General features: G+C 38.1%; 1 protein-coding gene across 1 annotated transcript in view; it reads right to left on the reverse strand.

Moving 5' to 3' along the window:
* Positions 1 to 17,519, reverse strand: part of LOC127787165 (protein SEMI-ROLLED LEAF 2-like) — a 57,880-nt gene that overhangs the window by 29,326 nt on the left and 11,035 nt on the right. The window contains exons 3-5 of the mRNA XM_052315068.1: positions 16,362 to 16,477; positions 7,715 to 7,829; positions 7,448 to 7,576 (exon numbers count right to left, since the gene is read on the reverse strand). Of these exons, the coding sequence (XP_052171028.1) occupies positions 7,448 to 7,576; positions 7,715 to 7,829; positions 16,362 to 16,477 (360 nt within the window). The remainder of the gene's footprint in view (positions 1 to 7,447; positions 7,577 to 7,714; positions 7,830 to 16,361; positions 16,478 to 17,519) is intronic.

Below are 17,519 nucleotides of genomic sequence, written 5' to 3' on the forward strand. Positions count from 1 at the left end.
GAAAAATCTTTGAGTTGATTATTGATAGTGGAAGTCAGGAGAACATCATACGAAGAGACGTGATGGCAAAGATGCAATTAACTCCTGAAAAACATCCAAGCCCTTACATGATTGGATGGATCAAAGAAATTGGTGGCATACATGTGGATGAACGTTGCAGGGTGCTTTTCTCTATTGGTAAGTACTCCGACGAAGTCTATTGTGATATTGTTGATATGGATGCTTGCCATATTTTATTTGGGAGGCCTTGGCAATTTGATGTGGATGCTACGCACTCGAGTAGGAAGAACACATATCAGCTTGAGAAAGAAGGTGTGCGTTATACTTTGTTACCCATAGTGGAAAAGAATCAAACCAAAACTTCTAAAGTGGAGCTTGATTTCGAAGATTATGTTGTCCCAGCAACCTCAACATTTGCAAACTCAGGTCTGATTTATGCGGCTAACATGACAGAAACTTCAAGGTTATTGACTCATACTGGGATATTTTCCAATCCCGATGGCTCAAGCATTGCTTCGCAACCCAAGGATGGTGGTGTTTCTTTTGATCAACTTGCGACTGTAAAGGAGATGGAGGTCATGGTAGCAAATCCTTCTACAGTTTATTCAAGCTCTGGCATGGTTGAATCGAAGGCAATAAGATCTACCAGATTAGAGAAGCGCTCAAGATGGAAGGTTCAACGTCTTCAATCTAATAGTAATAATACAATGGAGGCGGAGGGTAACAAACATGGTGATGGTTGGACCCATGCCAACGAAGATAGGGCTAAAAGGGGAAGGAATGTCTTTGCTTATGTTCCCTTAGCAGAAAAGTTCAAGCAATTCAAGAAGATGTCAAACAAAAGTTGCACAAATAAGAAGTACAAGGCGACAACTGACAAGCATATGAAGCACAAGGTATTTGAGGTTGGAGATGAAGTCATGATATTCTTGAAGAAGGAACGGATTCCAGCAGAAAAGCAAAACAAGTTCAAGCCAAAGAAGTATGGTCCTTACAAGATTCCAAAGAAGACCAATGACAATACTTACGTTGTGGATTTGCCTAATCATATGGGTATTTCTAAACATTCAAAGTGGCTAATCTCTCTTCGTACTTATCGGATGTGGATTTATCCAAACAGGATCAAAATTCGAGGCCGAATTTTTTCTCAAGTGAAGGTGAATGATGCGGTCACCAATCAAGACTCAACCCAAGGCCGACCCAACCAAATCAGAACAGTATCACCAAAATAGTAGTGCCATAATGTTATTTTAATACTTCTTAAGTTTTAGAATTCTACTTGATTTAGGATTCTACTTTATATTTCTACTTGATTTAGGATTCTATCTCATGTTCTACTTGATTTAGGATTCTAATTCATGTTTGATTAGAGTTTTATTTCTATTAGGATTCTAGTTGACTTTTATTTAGGATTTATTTCTATTAGAATTCTAGTTGGATTTTGTTTTCCAAATATTAGATGGATTTGGATTAGCCAAATACTATAAATATGCCTAGAATCTAGAGTTTGTAATCAAGTTTTAATCAATCAAATTTCAGCAACCTATTTGGATTTTCTTAGCAAAATAGTATTGTTTTTGCGTCTTTTTGAAAGCCAAGCTTCGGCCATTGAAGTTTGCTCTTTCAAGGGTTTATTTTGGTGTGTTTTCTTCACACTCGCGCTGCACGCTGCGTCACTTCATGTATGCATTGTCGCCCCTAACTTCACGAGTAAGACACCCCACTGAAAATGCAGCCTTCTTTGGCTGCCATTGAGGCTCCATTCCAACTAAAAATGAAGAATTCTTCTGCTGCAATTGAGACTCCAATGATCTCATAAATGCATTGCTACCCATGGCCGCATTTTCACCAACAGCGTACTTCGACGGCCAAGGAGTGGGAGTTCTATACATGCTTATGTTTTGCCTATTATAGCAGTTCCTATACTCGCCTCAATTGCAACTCAAGAGTTGGGGCACCCGCTCTTCTTTGCCTTTCCAATTTGACCCAAGTAAGCCAAAAATTTACAGCCAAAATCTACCTCTTGTTTCCTTTGCTCACAGCCTCAAGCACCACCAATCAACAAGCTGGATAAGCTGGAAGAATCAACTTCTCACCTTCACTGCTCACCGAAATTGAAATGGTTTAGCGATCTTCCCAAACCGCGACTGCAGTAGCTTGGACACAACAATAAATCAAACTGATGCTCCACCTTCGCAGTCGAACCTTTCGCTTCTCCTCCACAAGTAGAACCAGAAGCCCAGGGTACTTCCTATGAGTTTGATCAGCTCTATTGCAGCCTTCAATGCTAAAGCATCACAACAACACTCCTTGCTGAAGTAGCTCTAGTAGGGAAGCTCGTTTTTGAGTGCTTTGCTTTTGCTTTGGGAATGGAGGAAGAAGGGCGAAGCAACCGAAGAAGGGCCACTCGATTAACTCAAGCAGAAGGAGTCGACGGCCTCGGATTTGCTCTCACTTGGTATATCCAAAATTTGATAGCAACTGCGATGGATTCAATAAGTCGCCCAGATTTGCTCCTCACTGTCTGGGTCAAAATCGCCAGCAATGCACCAGTCTGAAGATTCCTTGTCTGCCCGCGTCGCTAACTTCAGCGGTTCTCCCGTACCAGTCGATCGCTCCAGTCGCGACCCTCCTGGCTGTCTGCGTCACCACCTTCGACAGACTCCCACACCAATCGCAAATGCTCCTCAGTTCGCGTCGCCTCTGGTGTTGTCCGCGTAGCCAACTTCAGCGGATATCCTGGAATTCTCCACTGGAATTGTCTGGGTTGCTCGCCCTCCTTGAGCGATTGTGATGCAACCAGCGAAATTCTCCAAAATTGAGAATCAATGGCTGCAGTTTCTTCAAAATTATCTTGCAAACAGCTCTGAGGATGGGAAGGCCTTGCTCACCTAGGAATTTCAATCAACTGGAACTCCCCTAGGAGTCGCTGTTATCACGCTTGTCTCCAATACTCGCCTATTCCAGCTACCCAATTGCGCCTCCAAAATTAGAGCCCAACCGTTAAGAATTTGTCAGAATCACAATCTAATCCGTCTGGCTAAGTCGCCTTCCAATTCGGAATCGCTCGGCCTGCTCGTTTGCAATTTTTAACCAATGCTCACTAAAGTCACAACTGAAGTTACTGTCGGCTTAGCCTTCAAGACTCGAGCAAGAATTACTTGCTCACTCGTATCTGCCGAAATCGCCGAATTCTGCAACTCATCTGCTTCCGTTAAGAGTCGCTTGAATTCGCTTTCAATGATCGACTTGCTCCGCTTCGAATCTGGCTTGCTTACTTCAAATCTGATCGGAGACTATTGATGTTCCGAAACCACAGCCAGGAACGACTGCTTTAATACCATTTGTCATGAACCTAGGGTTCATAACAGGGTTGGATTGGCAATCGGAATAATCCGATTGAATAGGACTGAAACAAAATTATTCAAGAGGGAAATGGGGAAGAAATTAGAGAGAATTGAGGGAGAGCAATAAAGAGAAATGAGATGGAGATTTGAGAGAATTCTTAGAGAGAGAATGAGAGTTTCATTAATCAATTCAAGCATAAAATCTCTCCACTTACAATTGGCCTTTTTATAGGCATAGCTAGATGCTTAACTAATTTCTAACAGCACCCATGTGCTTCTAACAACTTGTAAAATATCTCTAACTAACTATTATAACCTATTACAATAATGCCCATTTATTACTCCTAGGGTTATGATAGGGAGTTACTGCTCTCATTGTTTATGTTGATGACATCATAGTGACGAAAAATGATGAAGAGGAAAGGCAAAACTTGGGAAGGTGTTTAGCCAAGGAATTTGAGATTAAGGAACTAGGGAACTTGAAATATTTCATGGGTATTGAAGTGGCATAGTCAAGACAAAGGATCTTTATATCCCAACATAAGTATGTCCTTGATCTCTTGAAAGACATAGTAAAATTGGCTTGCAAACCATCCAACATCCCAATTGATCCCAATCATAAACTTGGTGAAGCAGAAGGAGATAGGGCCACAGATAAAGAAGCATATCAAAGACTGGTTGGCAAACTAATCTATTTATCCCACACACGACCTGACATCACCTATATATAGTTAGCGCGATGAGCCAATTCATGCACAACCCCAAGGAACTCCATTTGCAAGCAGTTTACATAATACTGCACCACCTCAAGGGAACTCTAAGAAAGGGGAATTAATTCAAGAAAAGTGACAAACTCACTCTGGAGGCCTACATCGATGCAGACTATGCAAGCATTAAAGATTCACCACGGGATACTCCACTTTCTTAGGAGGAAACTTAGTTACTTGGAGGAGCAAAAAGCAAAATGTCGTGGCAAGATCAAATGTAGAATCAGAATTTCGAGCAATGGAAGAAGGCATATGTGAGCTACTATCTTTGAAGATTATTTAAAAATATCTGAGACTCAAGTGGGATGGTCCTATGAAGCTCTATTTTGACAACAAGTCTGCAATTAGCATTGCACACAATCCTGTGCAACATAATCGAACAAAACACATTGAAGTTAACAAACAATTTATTAAGGAGAATCTTGACAGTGGTATCATTTGTACACCTTATGTACCAAGTGAATCACAAATGGCAGATGACTTAACCAAGGGACTCAATAGTCCATTCTTTCATAAGATTGTAGCCAAGTTGGGAATAGACAATGTCTACTCACTAGCTTGAGGAGTGTTGGGAATTAAGGCTGGAACTAAGGTGTCAAGAATTAAGGCTAGAACTAAAGTGTCAGGAATTAAGGCTTTAATCATTGTTGTAAACTTGCGAGTCAACTCATACGAGTTTATCAGTCACGGAGCTTTAAACGAGTCAACTTGCTTATAAACTCAGATTTTCATAGAATTAGAGTTGACTCGCGATTCAATATTATAAACTTGGACCAAGTTTAACTTTGAGCCAATTTTCAGGTTAGAGATGGAATTCTTCCGTCTCTAACCAGCATATATATATATATATATAAATTGATTGATTGTCATTTTAGTGCCTCTGCAAACCCTAAACCCTTCAATTATTGGTGATTCGATGTTCCCCCTTGCCACTGCATGGTTGATTGGTGCTCTGTGCTCGGTGTCGCCGTCGACGAATCGGTGTTGTCAAGTGTTGACGAATCAATGATTCCTTCTTCATTCACCTTCGATTGTTTTGTTTCCTTCTTCGTTCACCTTTGATTTCTCTATTTCCTTCTTCGTTCAGTATCAGATTCAGGTATAATCGAAACTTTTTCTATTTAATTATTAGATTCAGGTATAATTGAAACTTTTTCTATTTAATTATTAGATTCAGGTATAATCGAAACTTTTTCTATTTAATTATCTTCTTTGTGTGAAGGCAATGAGGATTACATGGGGAAGTTTGCCCTCAAGGGCGAAATAAGCAGATGGTAAGTTGCGTGCATATGCAACTTTTTTATGAGAAGTGAGAACACAACACAAATAGGATAGGACTAGTTAAATTTGGTGCTTACACAGTTGTCCAAGATTATGGGTTAACTTCTATTTGACTTGCACTTTTTGACTTTGATTGCATGCTTCCAAGTTTCAACTCCTTCATAAAACTATAAATATCTTAATTTAAAAACAGCATGCAAGATAGCAAGAGAATTCCAAAGGGACATATCGTTTAACAACTTCAATTACATTTTTAATAAGGGAGAAGCACTTGAGACCTATTCATAGATTGTAAGCTTCTAATTAAGTTATAAATGTATATAAGGTCTAATGGTTCAACCATCTTTATGGTGCCTTGAATAAAATCCCTTCAAGAAGAACTAAAGATGATTTTGCTCACACCATGTCTAAACTTGCAAGGTTCTCACCAGACATTTGAATGAAAATTAGCAGTATAACTGAAACAACATTCACATATGCAAATACAGCAGTAGGATAGAAAAAAGGAACATCCAAATTGTGTTCCTTTGAGGTTACTAGAAGATGATACTGATTTAGAAGATGCAGCTGATGATGATGGTGATGGTGGAGGTGGTCATGAAAATTTAAATATTTCTGCTAATAATTTGTTTTAGTTTGTATTTTGTTCTTGTAATGTAGATTTTTAACAATGTGTGTTATTTTTATTTATATTAGGTTATGACTATCTTATGAGAATTTACATTATATATAAACTAATATTTAGAATTTTGATTACGGATGGATCATGGATGAATGATGACAAATGGACTTAATTTTTAGAATTTTTTTGAAATTAATAGATGAAGTTATTTTAAAAATAGGTACATACATGTATTTCATTCATAAGGAATAAGGTTGTAAATTGTAATAATCATGCTATTAAGTAATATTAATTCATTTTTTATAAAATTATGTCATTCTAAATAGAATAATGCTATTGGTACACCTTTGTGTACACCTTGGGCTACACAAAGGTGTATCAATGACAAAAATATCCCTCATGAGGCGCATAGAGACGCGTGAGGCTCATGGAGAGGCGCAAGGTATTTTGGTCATAATACCCCTTGTGTAGCCCAAGATGTACAAAGATGGTGTACATGTAGCATGATTCTTCTAAATATATATTTACATGCATTAAAGGATATTTTTAATTATTTCTAAAATCTTACGATTTTAATATTCGTTTTTATGGACTATCCTTTGATCCCACTGTAAAATCTTGAGTTTAACAACCTTGGCTTTAATTATGTCTATTTTTCTGTATAAAGAAGTTTACCCTAATTAGGAGATTTGTTTCCATATTTGTGTAAATATCTTATTGTCTATATATCCCTTTTGATTCAATGAATAAAATACAAAAAAGTTCTACCCTAATTTTCCAGAGGATCACTTCATTTTGGTTGCCATGGCTATTCCATAGTATGGAAGCTAACTCAACCAGAGTGATCAGATAAGTCAGTAGTATCATAGAAAATATCACTCTACCAAGAATTAAGCATTGTTAGAAATGGCATATTCACCCTATCTGAGGATGAGGATTGTAATAATGTGTTTCTAGGCCCATACACTAGAGACTTGAATGAATATCGATCCCTATACTTGTTTCATTTGCAAGACTACTAATTGCACTCTCAGGTGTCTGATGGCTAGACTTGATGCTCCATCTACCACAACCTTCCTATTCCAATTTTGCCCAAACACAAATCTCTGCAAGTTCCCTCCATCTGAACTTCATAGTGATTTTTAATGTCATTAAGAGAAGAAGAACATATGAATTTCATAGTGATTTTTAAATTGTAGTAGTAGTAGTAGTTTAACTACACATATCCAATAGAAGGAACTCTACATTGATCAAATTTATTAAGAACATTAATTAGGTACAGATCATGTTGCTTCTAAACAAAGGAGGTAGAAAATAATAAAATGCAATTAAAGGACCACATCAATATCCACAAGCATGTCAACTGCCCCTAGAGTCAAAAAAATACTTGAGAATTGCAGCAAGAGACAAGAGCTATGAAGGCACATCACCATTGAGGAAAGTGCTTGAAGTCCGGCAGCGCGCAAATGCTTCGCCCTATCATCATCCCCAATTTCTTGAGCAAGAAGACAAAGTTTTGGAATTAACCCTTCTAAGTTGAACATGTAAGTACCATCCCACTGCAAAATATGTGTGAGCACTAAATAACATTGCGGGTTCATTCATGAAGAATCATGCAATCTTGACATTCCCTAGTCTAAGGCATTACGTAAACGTGATGAGTCAAAAATGAGAAAATAGACAAATAGTTTCAAAACCTGATTAATGATGAAATCGAAAAGAATCTCGCATCCAATAATGCACAACTTATCGTGTCTCATTTGATCTAACACAATCTGTATGATGCTGAGCAAGCTGGTTGAAAACAATGGCCTGGCACATATTCTCACTGTTCAGGACTATAAAATGAAATGAATAATTTAGTTGTGTAGAAAATGCACCAAAACTACTTCATTAAGTAAAAGGATTCCTGAGTTTCCAAGTTCCTAAGATCCAAAAATAATCCATTGTCAGATTCTATTTTATTGGTGAGAGCACACGTATCCATGGCTCATCAGACTATAGAAAAAGAATAAATCCTGCAGCAGTGTCCATCTCAGAGTTTTTACTAGGAAATTTCATTGATGAAAAGAACAAAATACTGATAGCATGACTGAGAAAAGGAAAAAAAAAAAATTAACAAGGAAATTGGAGTGTAATCATACAGCTTTTTTGCAAAGATCAATTTCTTACGCAATGAACAATATGAACAGTAAATAAATATCCCCAATTAGCTCATATGATGGAATGGAATTCTCAAACCTTCATGATCAAATAAGTGACCACATGATAATATTTTCAATTAATAAATTCCCAGCTGCATTCCCAAAGCATAGTTGCCAGTGAATTCCATAAAGCTCTAACATTGCAGCAAACGTCAAGTGGTCAATGTTGCTATAAATGATTCACATGTGATATTTTCCTGTCTTGATTGATTCTCCAATAGTGGAAAAATAGAAACAATTGGCAACCAAGTTGCTACTAGATGGATGAATTGGAGCCATACAATCCAATGGCAGTCATTGTTTTCCCCATTCCACTAGTACAGGCAAAGTAACTCCAACAACAGCCTCATATGAAATCAAGTAATGATCAAAGGGTTCCCTATTTTTGCCTCATATAGCCGTGTTTTAATGTGGCTTCTCTATTGTGTTATGCAAGTAAGTCACTTACATTTTAGTGTAGATTAGAGACCAAAATTCAAACAATGAAAACCCACATTATGTGGACCACAAGATTGAAAAACAATTGAATTTATTTGTTCATATAATATATATTTAGTATCCCTATTGATATTGGATGCTGGTACATGCCTCATGCCAAACTTCTAGTCCTAAACCAAAAAAACTAGGGCATAAAGACGTTTTCATATTTCTAAATGCACTTCTCATATTTTTAAGGATAAAATCTTGTGTTTATTTAACTTGAGAGCATTAAGCCTAGGTGTTTTACTAATTATCAAGTAGCCATGTCCACAGGCTAAATACATGTACAACCTAATACCATGAACAAATAAAGAAACAATGATTGCAAGTACAAAACTCTATACAGCACCATAGCTCATAGCATTCTTGTTGGCAGATATATACCACAAGTAAATACAACACAAGCTTATTCATCCCATGACCATTTGGCATATTGGACGCATATCCAATAACCTTACCCATGTATTGATGTCAAGCATGGGTGCTTGTATATTTAGAATCATCTTTGTAACATGGGCTAAATACGTGTACAACTTAACCTATACCATGAACAAATAAAGAAATAATGATTGGAAGTACAAAGCTCTATACTTCACCATAGCCCATAACATTCTTATTGGCATATATATATCACAAGTGTAGGTCCTTAATTGTGATCAATTTCCATGATTTAATGTGATTCATCCTTTCCATTTTAAATCCACCTATGAATATGTGAAAGGCCATCGAGCCAATCTAATAAAACATTCGATTCTCTTCTTATTATAGAAGATGGTATTTGATTTTTTTTTTATCCCGAGAGCAATGTATTGAGAGAGAGAGAGAGAGCAGGGGGGGGGAGAGATAGGAGAAGACGGAAATAAGGTGCTTGATGTTAAGGCCATTGGGAGAAGAAGATCCTCTCCATGCACACGAAGGGGATGAAACACTCACTGAAGGACAACCTGAGTGGTATGGAAGAGGCACTACTTTTGTGATGGAACTCCTCATGTAGGACTTGAGGAGGTACATCTTGGAAGAGCAATCTAAAAGCTCAATAGTCAGCACTCACTTCATTCTTGGGGGCTGTGAGAGTGCCATTGTTAGAGTAGGTAGCAATCTGTGTAGGAAATGACTTCGGCAGAGCTCTCTTCAATTCCTACCTTGCAATCTACATCTCATTTTAGTCCCCCACCTTAAATAAACTGCTTCCTTCTCAAAAAACAAGTGAGCTAATGCCTAGGGTGGGGGTTGTTTTGATTCTCTGGAATGGATTATATATGTTGATGATTGATTTATGTTTTGCTTAGCCTCATAATCTTGTGCCCAATTGTTGTGTTCTTGGAATCATGTCAGGAAAGGGAACGAATAGAAGGGCAGAGAGTCAAGTGGTGGCCTCTCTAATTCCAATATTGTATCATGGTTATTGAATTCTATGCAACCAATGACTAGTCAAGGTTTCTCTTCCTACATATTATATTGCAAAGCAGATATGGGATGAAGTACTCAACAAATATTCATGGAAAGGAAATACAGCCTGAGTTTATAACTTTGGTGAAGAAAAACAAGTTATTTGAGCCATGTGAAGTGCATAAAATATGAAAATGAAAATGTGTAAGTAAGGAGGTGACTAAGAAGAGATTGAAGGAGTAATTTAGAAATTATTCAATTGAGGTCATCTTAGTAACTCCAAAGAAGATAAGAATTACATGTTTTATAGATATATTTGTCTTAGTGGAAAAAAGTAAGCGTTAAAAAAGACAAAGAATGGTAAAAGCAGTTGGACCAAGTAATATCCCAATAAAAGCATGGAAATGATTAGGAAAAGAGAGTATTTTTTGGTTAACAAAATTATTAATGTGATCCTTGATTAGAAAAAGATGCTAGAAAAACTGCTCCTTCTCCACTTTTCTGAAAATTATATAGCGATAGTCACATTATTCAACTCTAGGAAAGGGTAAATGAGCAACGGCTAAGGAAAGAAGCAAAGCCTCAAAAAACCAATTTGGATTTATGCCTAATAGGTCAACATTGGAAAGTATATACTTGCTAAGGTGTCTAATGGAAATATCCACTGATAAACAAAAAGATTTTGCAAATGGGATTTATAGACTTGAAAAAGGCCTATAGAGTCACTAGAAGTCTTGTGAAAGTTGTTAGAGAAGAAACGAGTCCCAATTGCTTATGTACATATTAAGGACATATATCATCACGCAGAAATGTGCTTTAGGACTTATGGAGGAGATACTAAGACTTCTCCAATTATAATTGAATTACATCAAGGATATACATAAAGCCCTTACCTCTTTGCTCGTGTGATGGATGAATCCACAAAGCACATCCAACAAGAAGTGCCTTGGTGTGTGCTATTTAAAGACGATATTGCCTTGATAGATTAGACAAAAAAAGGAGTCAATAATAAACTTGAATTATGGAAACCACCTTAAAATCAAAATATTCTTAGTTGAGTAGGTAAAAAATTGCATATATGGATTATATGTTCAGTAAAATAGAAGAGTAAGCGATGTCATGGCTAAACATGGAAATTAATTTATTCAAGAAAAAGAAAAGGACCAATTTAGATATATTGGATCAATTGTTATTAAAAAAAGAAGATCATTAAAGATGTTATGCATAGAATCAAGCAAGATGGTTAAAGTGGAGAAATGTGCTAGCTTTGTATGAGATTGTAAAATCACTTCAAAGCTAAAAAGAAATTTTATCGAAAATCTACAATACCATCTTCGTTGTATGGCTCAAAATGTTTGACAATTAAATGCCAACATGTGGAGAATGTGAGCATAACTGAGTGTCATAACCCTAGGATTTAGCTAGGGTCTTAGAAGGAATTGGAAGGAATTTGGGGAAGAACAAAGAAGAAATGAAGGGGGGGATTGAATAGAATTAGGGAAAAAGTTAAGAGAAATGAGAGGGAGAATGGAGAGAAATTTAGAGAGGAAAATGAGAGTTTCATTAATCAATTTAAGCATAATCATCTCCTCTTACAATGGGCCTTTTTATAGGCATAGGTAGCTCCTTAACTAATTTCTAACAGCACTCATGTGCTCCTAACAAACAACCAAATATCTCCTAACAAACTAATATAAGCCTATTACCACATTACCCTTTTATTATATCCCTATCATAATATTACCCTTCTAATCCTCCTAGGGACATGACAATTTTCCCCCCATTGAAATGTTTCTTGTCCCCAAGAAACTTATTACCACCTAGCCGTTGCTTCTTTATCCAATGCCCATCTTCACCCAGTGGTTCTTCTTCGCTTTTCCTTCTTCTTATCTTGTTTTTCCCTTTTCTTTTACCTTCTCTTTTCTTTCTCCTCAGCAGCAACAACATTATGTCTTGCTGCCACAACAATTTCAGCCATCCACCTCTTCTTAGGGCCATTAAAAATGGTTCCAAATGTGCCGTCAACCCTACAACCCCATCCTTTTCAATTATTGACAGAATTCCAATCCTCTCTGCAGGTAAAAATCTGTACATTACCTCCAACTCTTCTTGCTGCAATGTTACCTTTGCTTTGTCTTGTGTGCCCATGCCAATGACATATATGTAAGATGTTCCAAGCAAGGTGCCCAATGCAATCCCTTGTTCCTTCTCCTCAAGTACTTGGTGACTAGGCTTTTCTGGCTCCTTCTTCTACTGCTTCCAGAAATCAATAGCATCAAGTGTCTCAGCACTAGTAAGAGTGCTTGAGAGACTGCCATTCTCCGATTCCTCATCCTCACCCTCTTCTTCCATGTACTCCTCAGCCCTCTCCACCTTCTCGCTGCCCATTTTACCCCAAGCCAAAGAATCCTTAGCTTTTGGTAGGTCCAAAATAGGAGGAAGGATTCCAGCCCCAATATCTGTGTAGATTGAGGGTCCTTCAGTCAGATTTTCTTGATCCAATGCTATTCCATTTCCCACAAGCTTCTTATCCGAAACACCCTCAAATCCTTCAGCCCATGCACTAGCCAACGAGGGCAATGAGTTGGCATCTTCCTTGTCAATTTCGCCTAAACCGATATACTTCTTCTGCTCAACATTGGAGGTGAGCAATGAATCTGCTTCCCGCCTCCTCAATTTCTCCTTCAGCGGCTCTATTTTAAGGAATTCGTCTTTATTAAAACTCTCACGATAATCATCGAAGTATTCAGCGGGGAAGTTGTAATGATACTTCTTGATTAGTATCATCGCAAACTCCCACAGCTTCTCGCGAAACATACGGCCAAATTCCTCGCACTCTTCATCAATCCCACTTCTTTTTTCCTTGTCCCCTTGGCTGATCTCCTTCTCAAAATTCTTTCCCCATGTTTGATGCTTCTAGTCAACTAAAAATGCAGCATTTTTCTGCTGCCATTGAGGATCTAATTGTCTGATGTGGGCCCTGCTTCCCAAAACCTCCCGAGTAGGACATCCCACTAAAAATGCAGCACTGTTCCGCTGCAATTGAGGCTGCTCACTTGCTTGAAAATTAACCACTGAGAATGCAACATCATTCGCTTGCAATTGAGACCCCTTTTGTTTCATGTGTGCCCTGCTTCCCATGGTCGACATCTCACGAACATGACACTTGGAAGACCAAGGGATAGGGTGTCATGACCCTAGGATTTAGCTGGGGTCTTAGAAGGAATTGGAAGGAATTTCGGGAAGAATAGAGAATAAATGAAGAGGGGGATTGAACAGAATTAGGGAAATGAGAGGGAGAATGGAGAGAAATTGTAGAGAGAATCAGATATTCATTTAATCAATTCAAGCATATCCATCTAACCACAGCTGAGGCTTATATATAGCCTAACATCCTCCCACATACTCCTATGTGCAATATAACAACTAGTCTAACTGCTTATAGAATAGGACAAAACACTATAACAGAAAGAAAGAAAAGAAATTACAATTATTGTATATTGTATGCCAACTCCTATTATTATATTTACTAATATATCCTTGGGTAATTCCTAAGGTCATGACATAGGGGTTCTATACATACCGTTCTTCTTCGACCAAAATTCAAAGCTGAAATTAACCTTTGTTTCCCTTTGCTCACAACCTCAAGCACCAACAATCAACGAGCTGGATGAGCTAGAAGCATCCACTTCTCACACGGAAGCTGCGGCTTACTGCTAATGAGCGCCACCTCACCCACTGCTTCAAGAAGTCGCCCAGACTTAATCCGCCTCAAACGGAACCCCCCAAGGGCTAGGTCTACTTCGCCTTCAATTCTGGACTCAATTAAATCAAGCAGAAAGAGTTGGCGGCCAAGACTCTACTCGATTAACACAATTGGAAATTTCTCTGGACTGAATCGCACTCGTCGATGTTCAGCAATTGTTCCTTAGGTTCGGACAGACTTGTGCTCTCTAATGGAAAGCTTTGCACCCAATCAATGATGCATCAACACTTCCTTCCTCAGGTTCTGCACAATCACCGACCAAACCACAATCGCCCAAAACCTGCTGCACAACCGCGATCGCTTGGAACTCATGCGCCAGTCGCGACCTCCTGGCCATTCGCATTAACCTCTGGTCACCCATTCCAATCGTCCGACCAACCCGCGTCACCCACTCCAGTCACGACCTTCTGGGCCGAGGATCACTAGCAGATGGCAGCTCCTTGAATTTGCTTGGGTTGCCGAGAATCGTGGCCGCATCTTACCTCCTCATGCCTCGAAATCAATTCCGAGATTCAATGGTCATCTTTGTCTTCAAAATTCGGACATGAGTGTCTCTGATCTACAACTGAATTGCTAATCAAATCCACCCGCGGAATTCACTGCTCCAATTGTTTGCCCCAGTCGCGACCCTCCTGGCTATCTGTGTCACCACCTTCAACGAACTCCCACACCAATCGCGAACGTTGTTTGTTTGCATCGACTCAGGTTAGCTCACCTATTAACCCACTCCAATCGCAAATGCTCCACTGTTCACGTCGCCTCCGGTGCTACTTGAATTTGCTGGAATGATGTCCGACCTCTAAAACCGTCTTGCGCTTAGCTTCTCAATTTCGTACCGAGAGTTGTTTTGTTCTCTCGGTTATGACTCGTCCTTTGATTCCTCGGAATCTGATCGGAATTGTTGCTTGCACTCACCTATCAAGAGCTAAGAACCCCCAGTTTTGACCATCATCGGGATGCAATCATTCAACCAAATTGCTATGAGTTCGCTGGAATCACAGCCAAGGAAAGATTGGCTCTTATACCATTTGTCATGACCCTAGGATTTAGCTAGGGTCTTAGAAGGAATTGGAAGGAATTTGGGGAAGAACAAAGAAGAAATGAAGGGGAGATTGATCAGAATTAGGGAGAAAGTTAAGAGAAATGAGAGGGAGAATGGAGAGAAATTTAGAGAGGAAAATGAGAGTTTCATTAATCAATTTAAACATAATCATCTCCTCTTACAATGGGCCTTTTTATAGGCATAGATAGCTCCTTAACTAATTTCTAACAGCACCCATGTGCTCCTAACAAACAACCAAATATCTCCTAACAAACTAATATAAACCTATTACAATATTACCCCTTTATTATATCCCTATCACAATATTATCCTTCTAATCCTCCTAGGGACATGACAATGAGATGAATGTGCAACCACCACACAAGGAAACGAAAAATAAAAATAAAATTGTTTCGAACAAAGTTAAAGAGTGTCACCTAATAAAGATAAGATGTAGGAAATGCAATTAAAATGATTTCGACATGTGAGAAGAAGACTGAGAGATGCACACATTAGGCAAGTGGATGAATGGAAGAAGTTTCTAGCAAAAGAGGTAGTGGAAAACCAAAGAAAATTTAGTGGAAAACCCTTAACATGACATAACATATAACAATTTTACAAAAAAATATGACCAAGGATAAAGATGGATGGAAGTCTAGAATTCATGTAGCCACCTAATGGGATTAAGACTTGTGATTGGTGTTGTTGTTCTTCATCTAGGTGCATGCTTCCACTAAATCCTAGTAGACATCTCTTGTCTATAACAAATTAACACTCCCAAGTAACCAAAGAAAACTCAACTTGCACTTTTTTGTGCACGTAGGTAATCATGGTCTACGTGATTGGAGTCAAATTCCAATTGAATCTATAGTTCAAAATTATGTAAAATCCAATGGAGAAGATAAATGGACCTAGATGGCCTCAACTCCACCCCAGCCATGTCAATCCAATTAAGCATGACTCAATTGTAGCAGCCCAAGCAGATATAAGGAATTCAGATTGGATGGGGTTGGTTAGAAGAAGTGGAAATTCAGCTTAAGCAAAGAATGTCTTACATTTGGTTGTGGCTAAAATCCAACTTTTAGCTACCAGATGGGGTCTATGAACTTGGATTCTGGCATAGCAGGTCAATTGTAAAATCACAAACTAAATTGAATCATTTAAATTATCTGGAAATGATTTTCATGGGAATGTTTTAGATAGTGTAAATTGTATTTTGAGTCTTTGCTTCAAGACCTCTTACACAGTTAAAGACATTTTTGAAGGAGAAAGTATTCAATAGCATAAAAAATATATTTATCTATCTCCTAAAAAGCTAGTTTTCAATTTTTAAGACAACAAATATATGAAGGAAGCATGAAGCACACAATAATTGCAACATTCTAGGAAAACTATAAAGAGAACAACCCCAAAATAAAGCTTAAGCAAGCACGTTTGTTTGATTACCAAAAGAAAGAACTCACACTTGCTCCTTACAAGCTACTAACAACTTCCTGTAGATACAGAGGACAACTTTTACAGAATGAAAGTTCTCATTTCTCAAGTCCCTGTAACACCTTTGCTCAAGAGAACTTGTGATCTGATGAAAAGAATATCAAACTTGCATCAATATAGCAATAAAAAAAAATTAAAGATGTATACACTTCATTGAAGTAATCTAAATGCTCAAATAAATGACAATAGATAGTTTACAAAACAAAATGATGACGCTTGAAACAACCACCAACCAGAAGGAAAACAATTCCTAACAAACTATGAACTTTGTCAGCACTCAGCTTACAACTCTATCAAATTCTTCTCTATCTAGCATATGTCTCAAATAAAAAGTTATAAGCCATATGAGAACGTAAATTCCTAAGAAAAGGGAAAGAAAAGAAACAAGATATTTTTTGAACGAGAAAATTCAGGAGCAGTAGTTCTTATTAGCCAGGGGGGACGGGGGAGACTAAGGGCTGAGGGTAAAGGGATGGATAAAGACCGAAGAATCTAGAGAAGGTTGAAAGAGAATTATGCAGAGAGATAATAGGTTAATTGTTTGTTGACCTCTCTATTGATCTATTTACTCGTTTATAAATGATAGAGAGGTGTCTTAACAACCTTCTTGTAAAAGTGTAGGTTGGGTTGGGTGTTTCTTCACATAATTAGAATTTTAGACAATGAAAAATGCTCTTCCTAAGGGCATTTTTCTCCCCATTCCACGCGGCCCACTTTGCTCCCATGGCATACTAGGTGGAAGCCTCCCTGCTCTTTTGGTAAATAAGTTTGCCCCAATACTATTTAGGTAATATTATTTAAAAATAAAATTATTTTAGTAAAATACCCCATAAAATTAGGGAAGGGGATGGAGAAGGATGCGGGATACCAGGTGGCAATCTAGTTGATTGGTCCCCACACAAGGTAGTTAGTTAGGTGCCCCTGATCTCTCTCTCAAATTGGTTAAAACCAAAGTCCTCCAAGTGCAGGTACAGCAATTGTGACAAACCTTTAATTTGTGGCCACCAAATCACAAGACCCCATTTAGCCCAAAGGAGGGACAATAATTTGGAGCCACTCCTCAAGGATTCCAAGTGCCCAATTAACCATGATTTCATTTGCCCAATATGGGGGACAAATTAAGGATA

This window comes from Diospyros lotus, chromosome 12, assembly GCF_014633365.1.
Source record: "Diospyros lotus cultivar Yz01 chromosome 12, ASM1463336v1, whole genome shotgun sequence".
In the NCBI taxonomy this organism is placed as follows: domain Eukaryota; kingdom Viridiplantae; phylum Streptophyta; class Magnoliopsida; order Ericales; family Ebenaceae; genus Diospyros; species Diospyros lotus.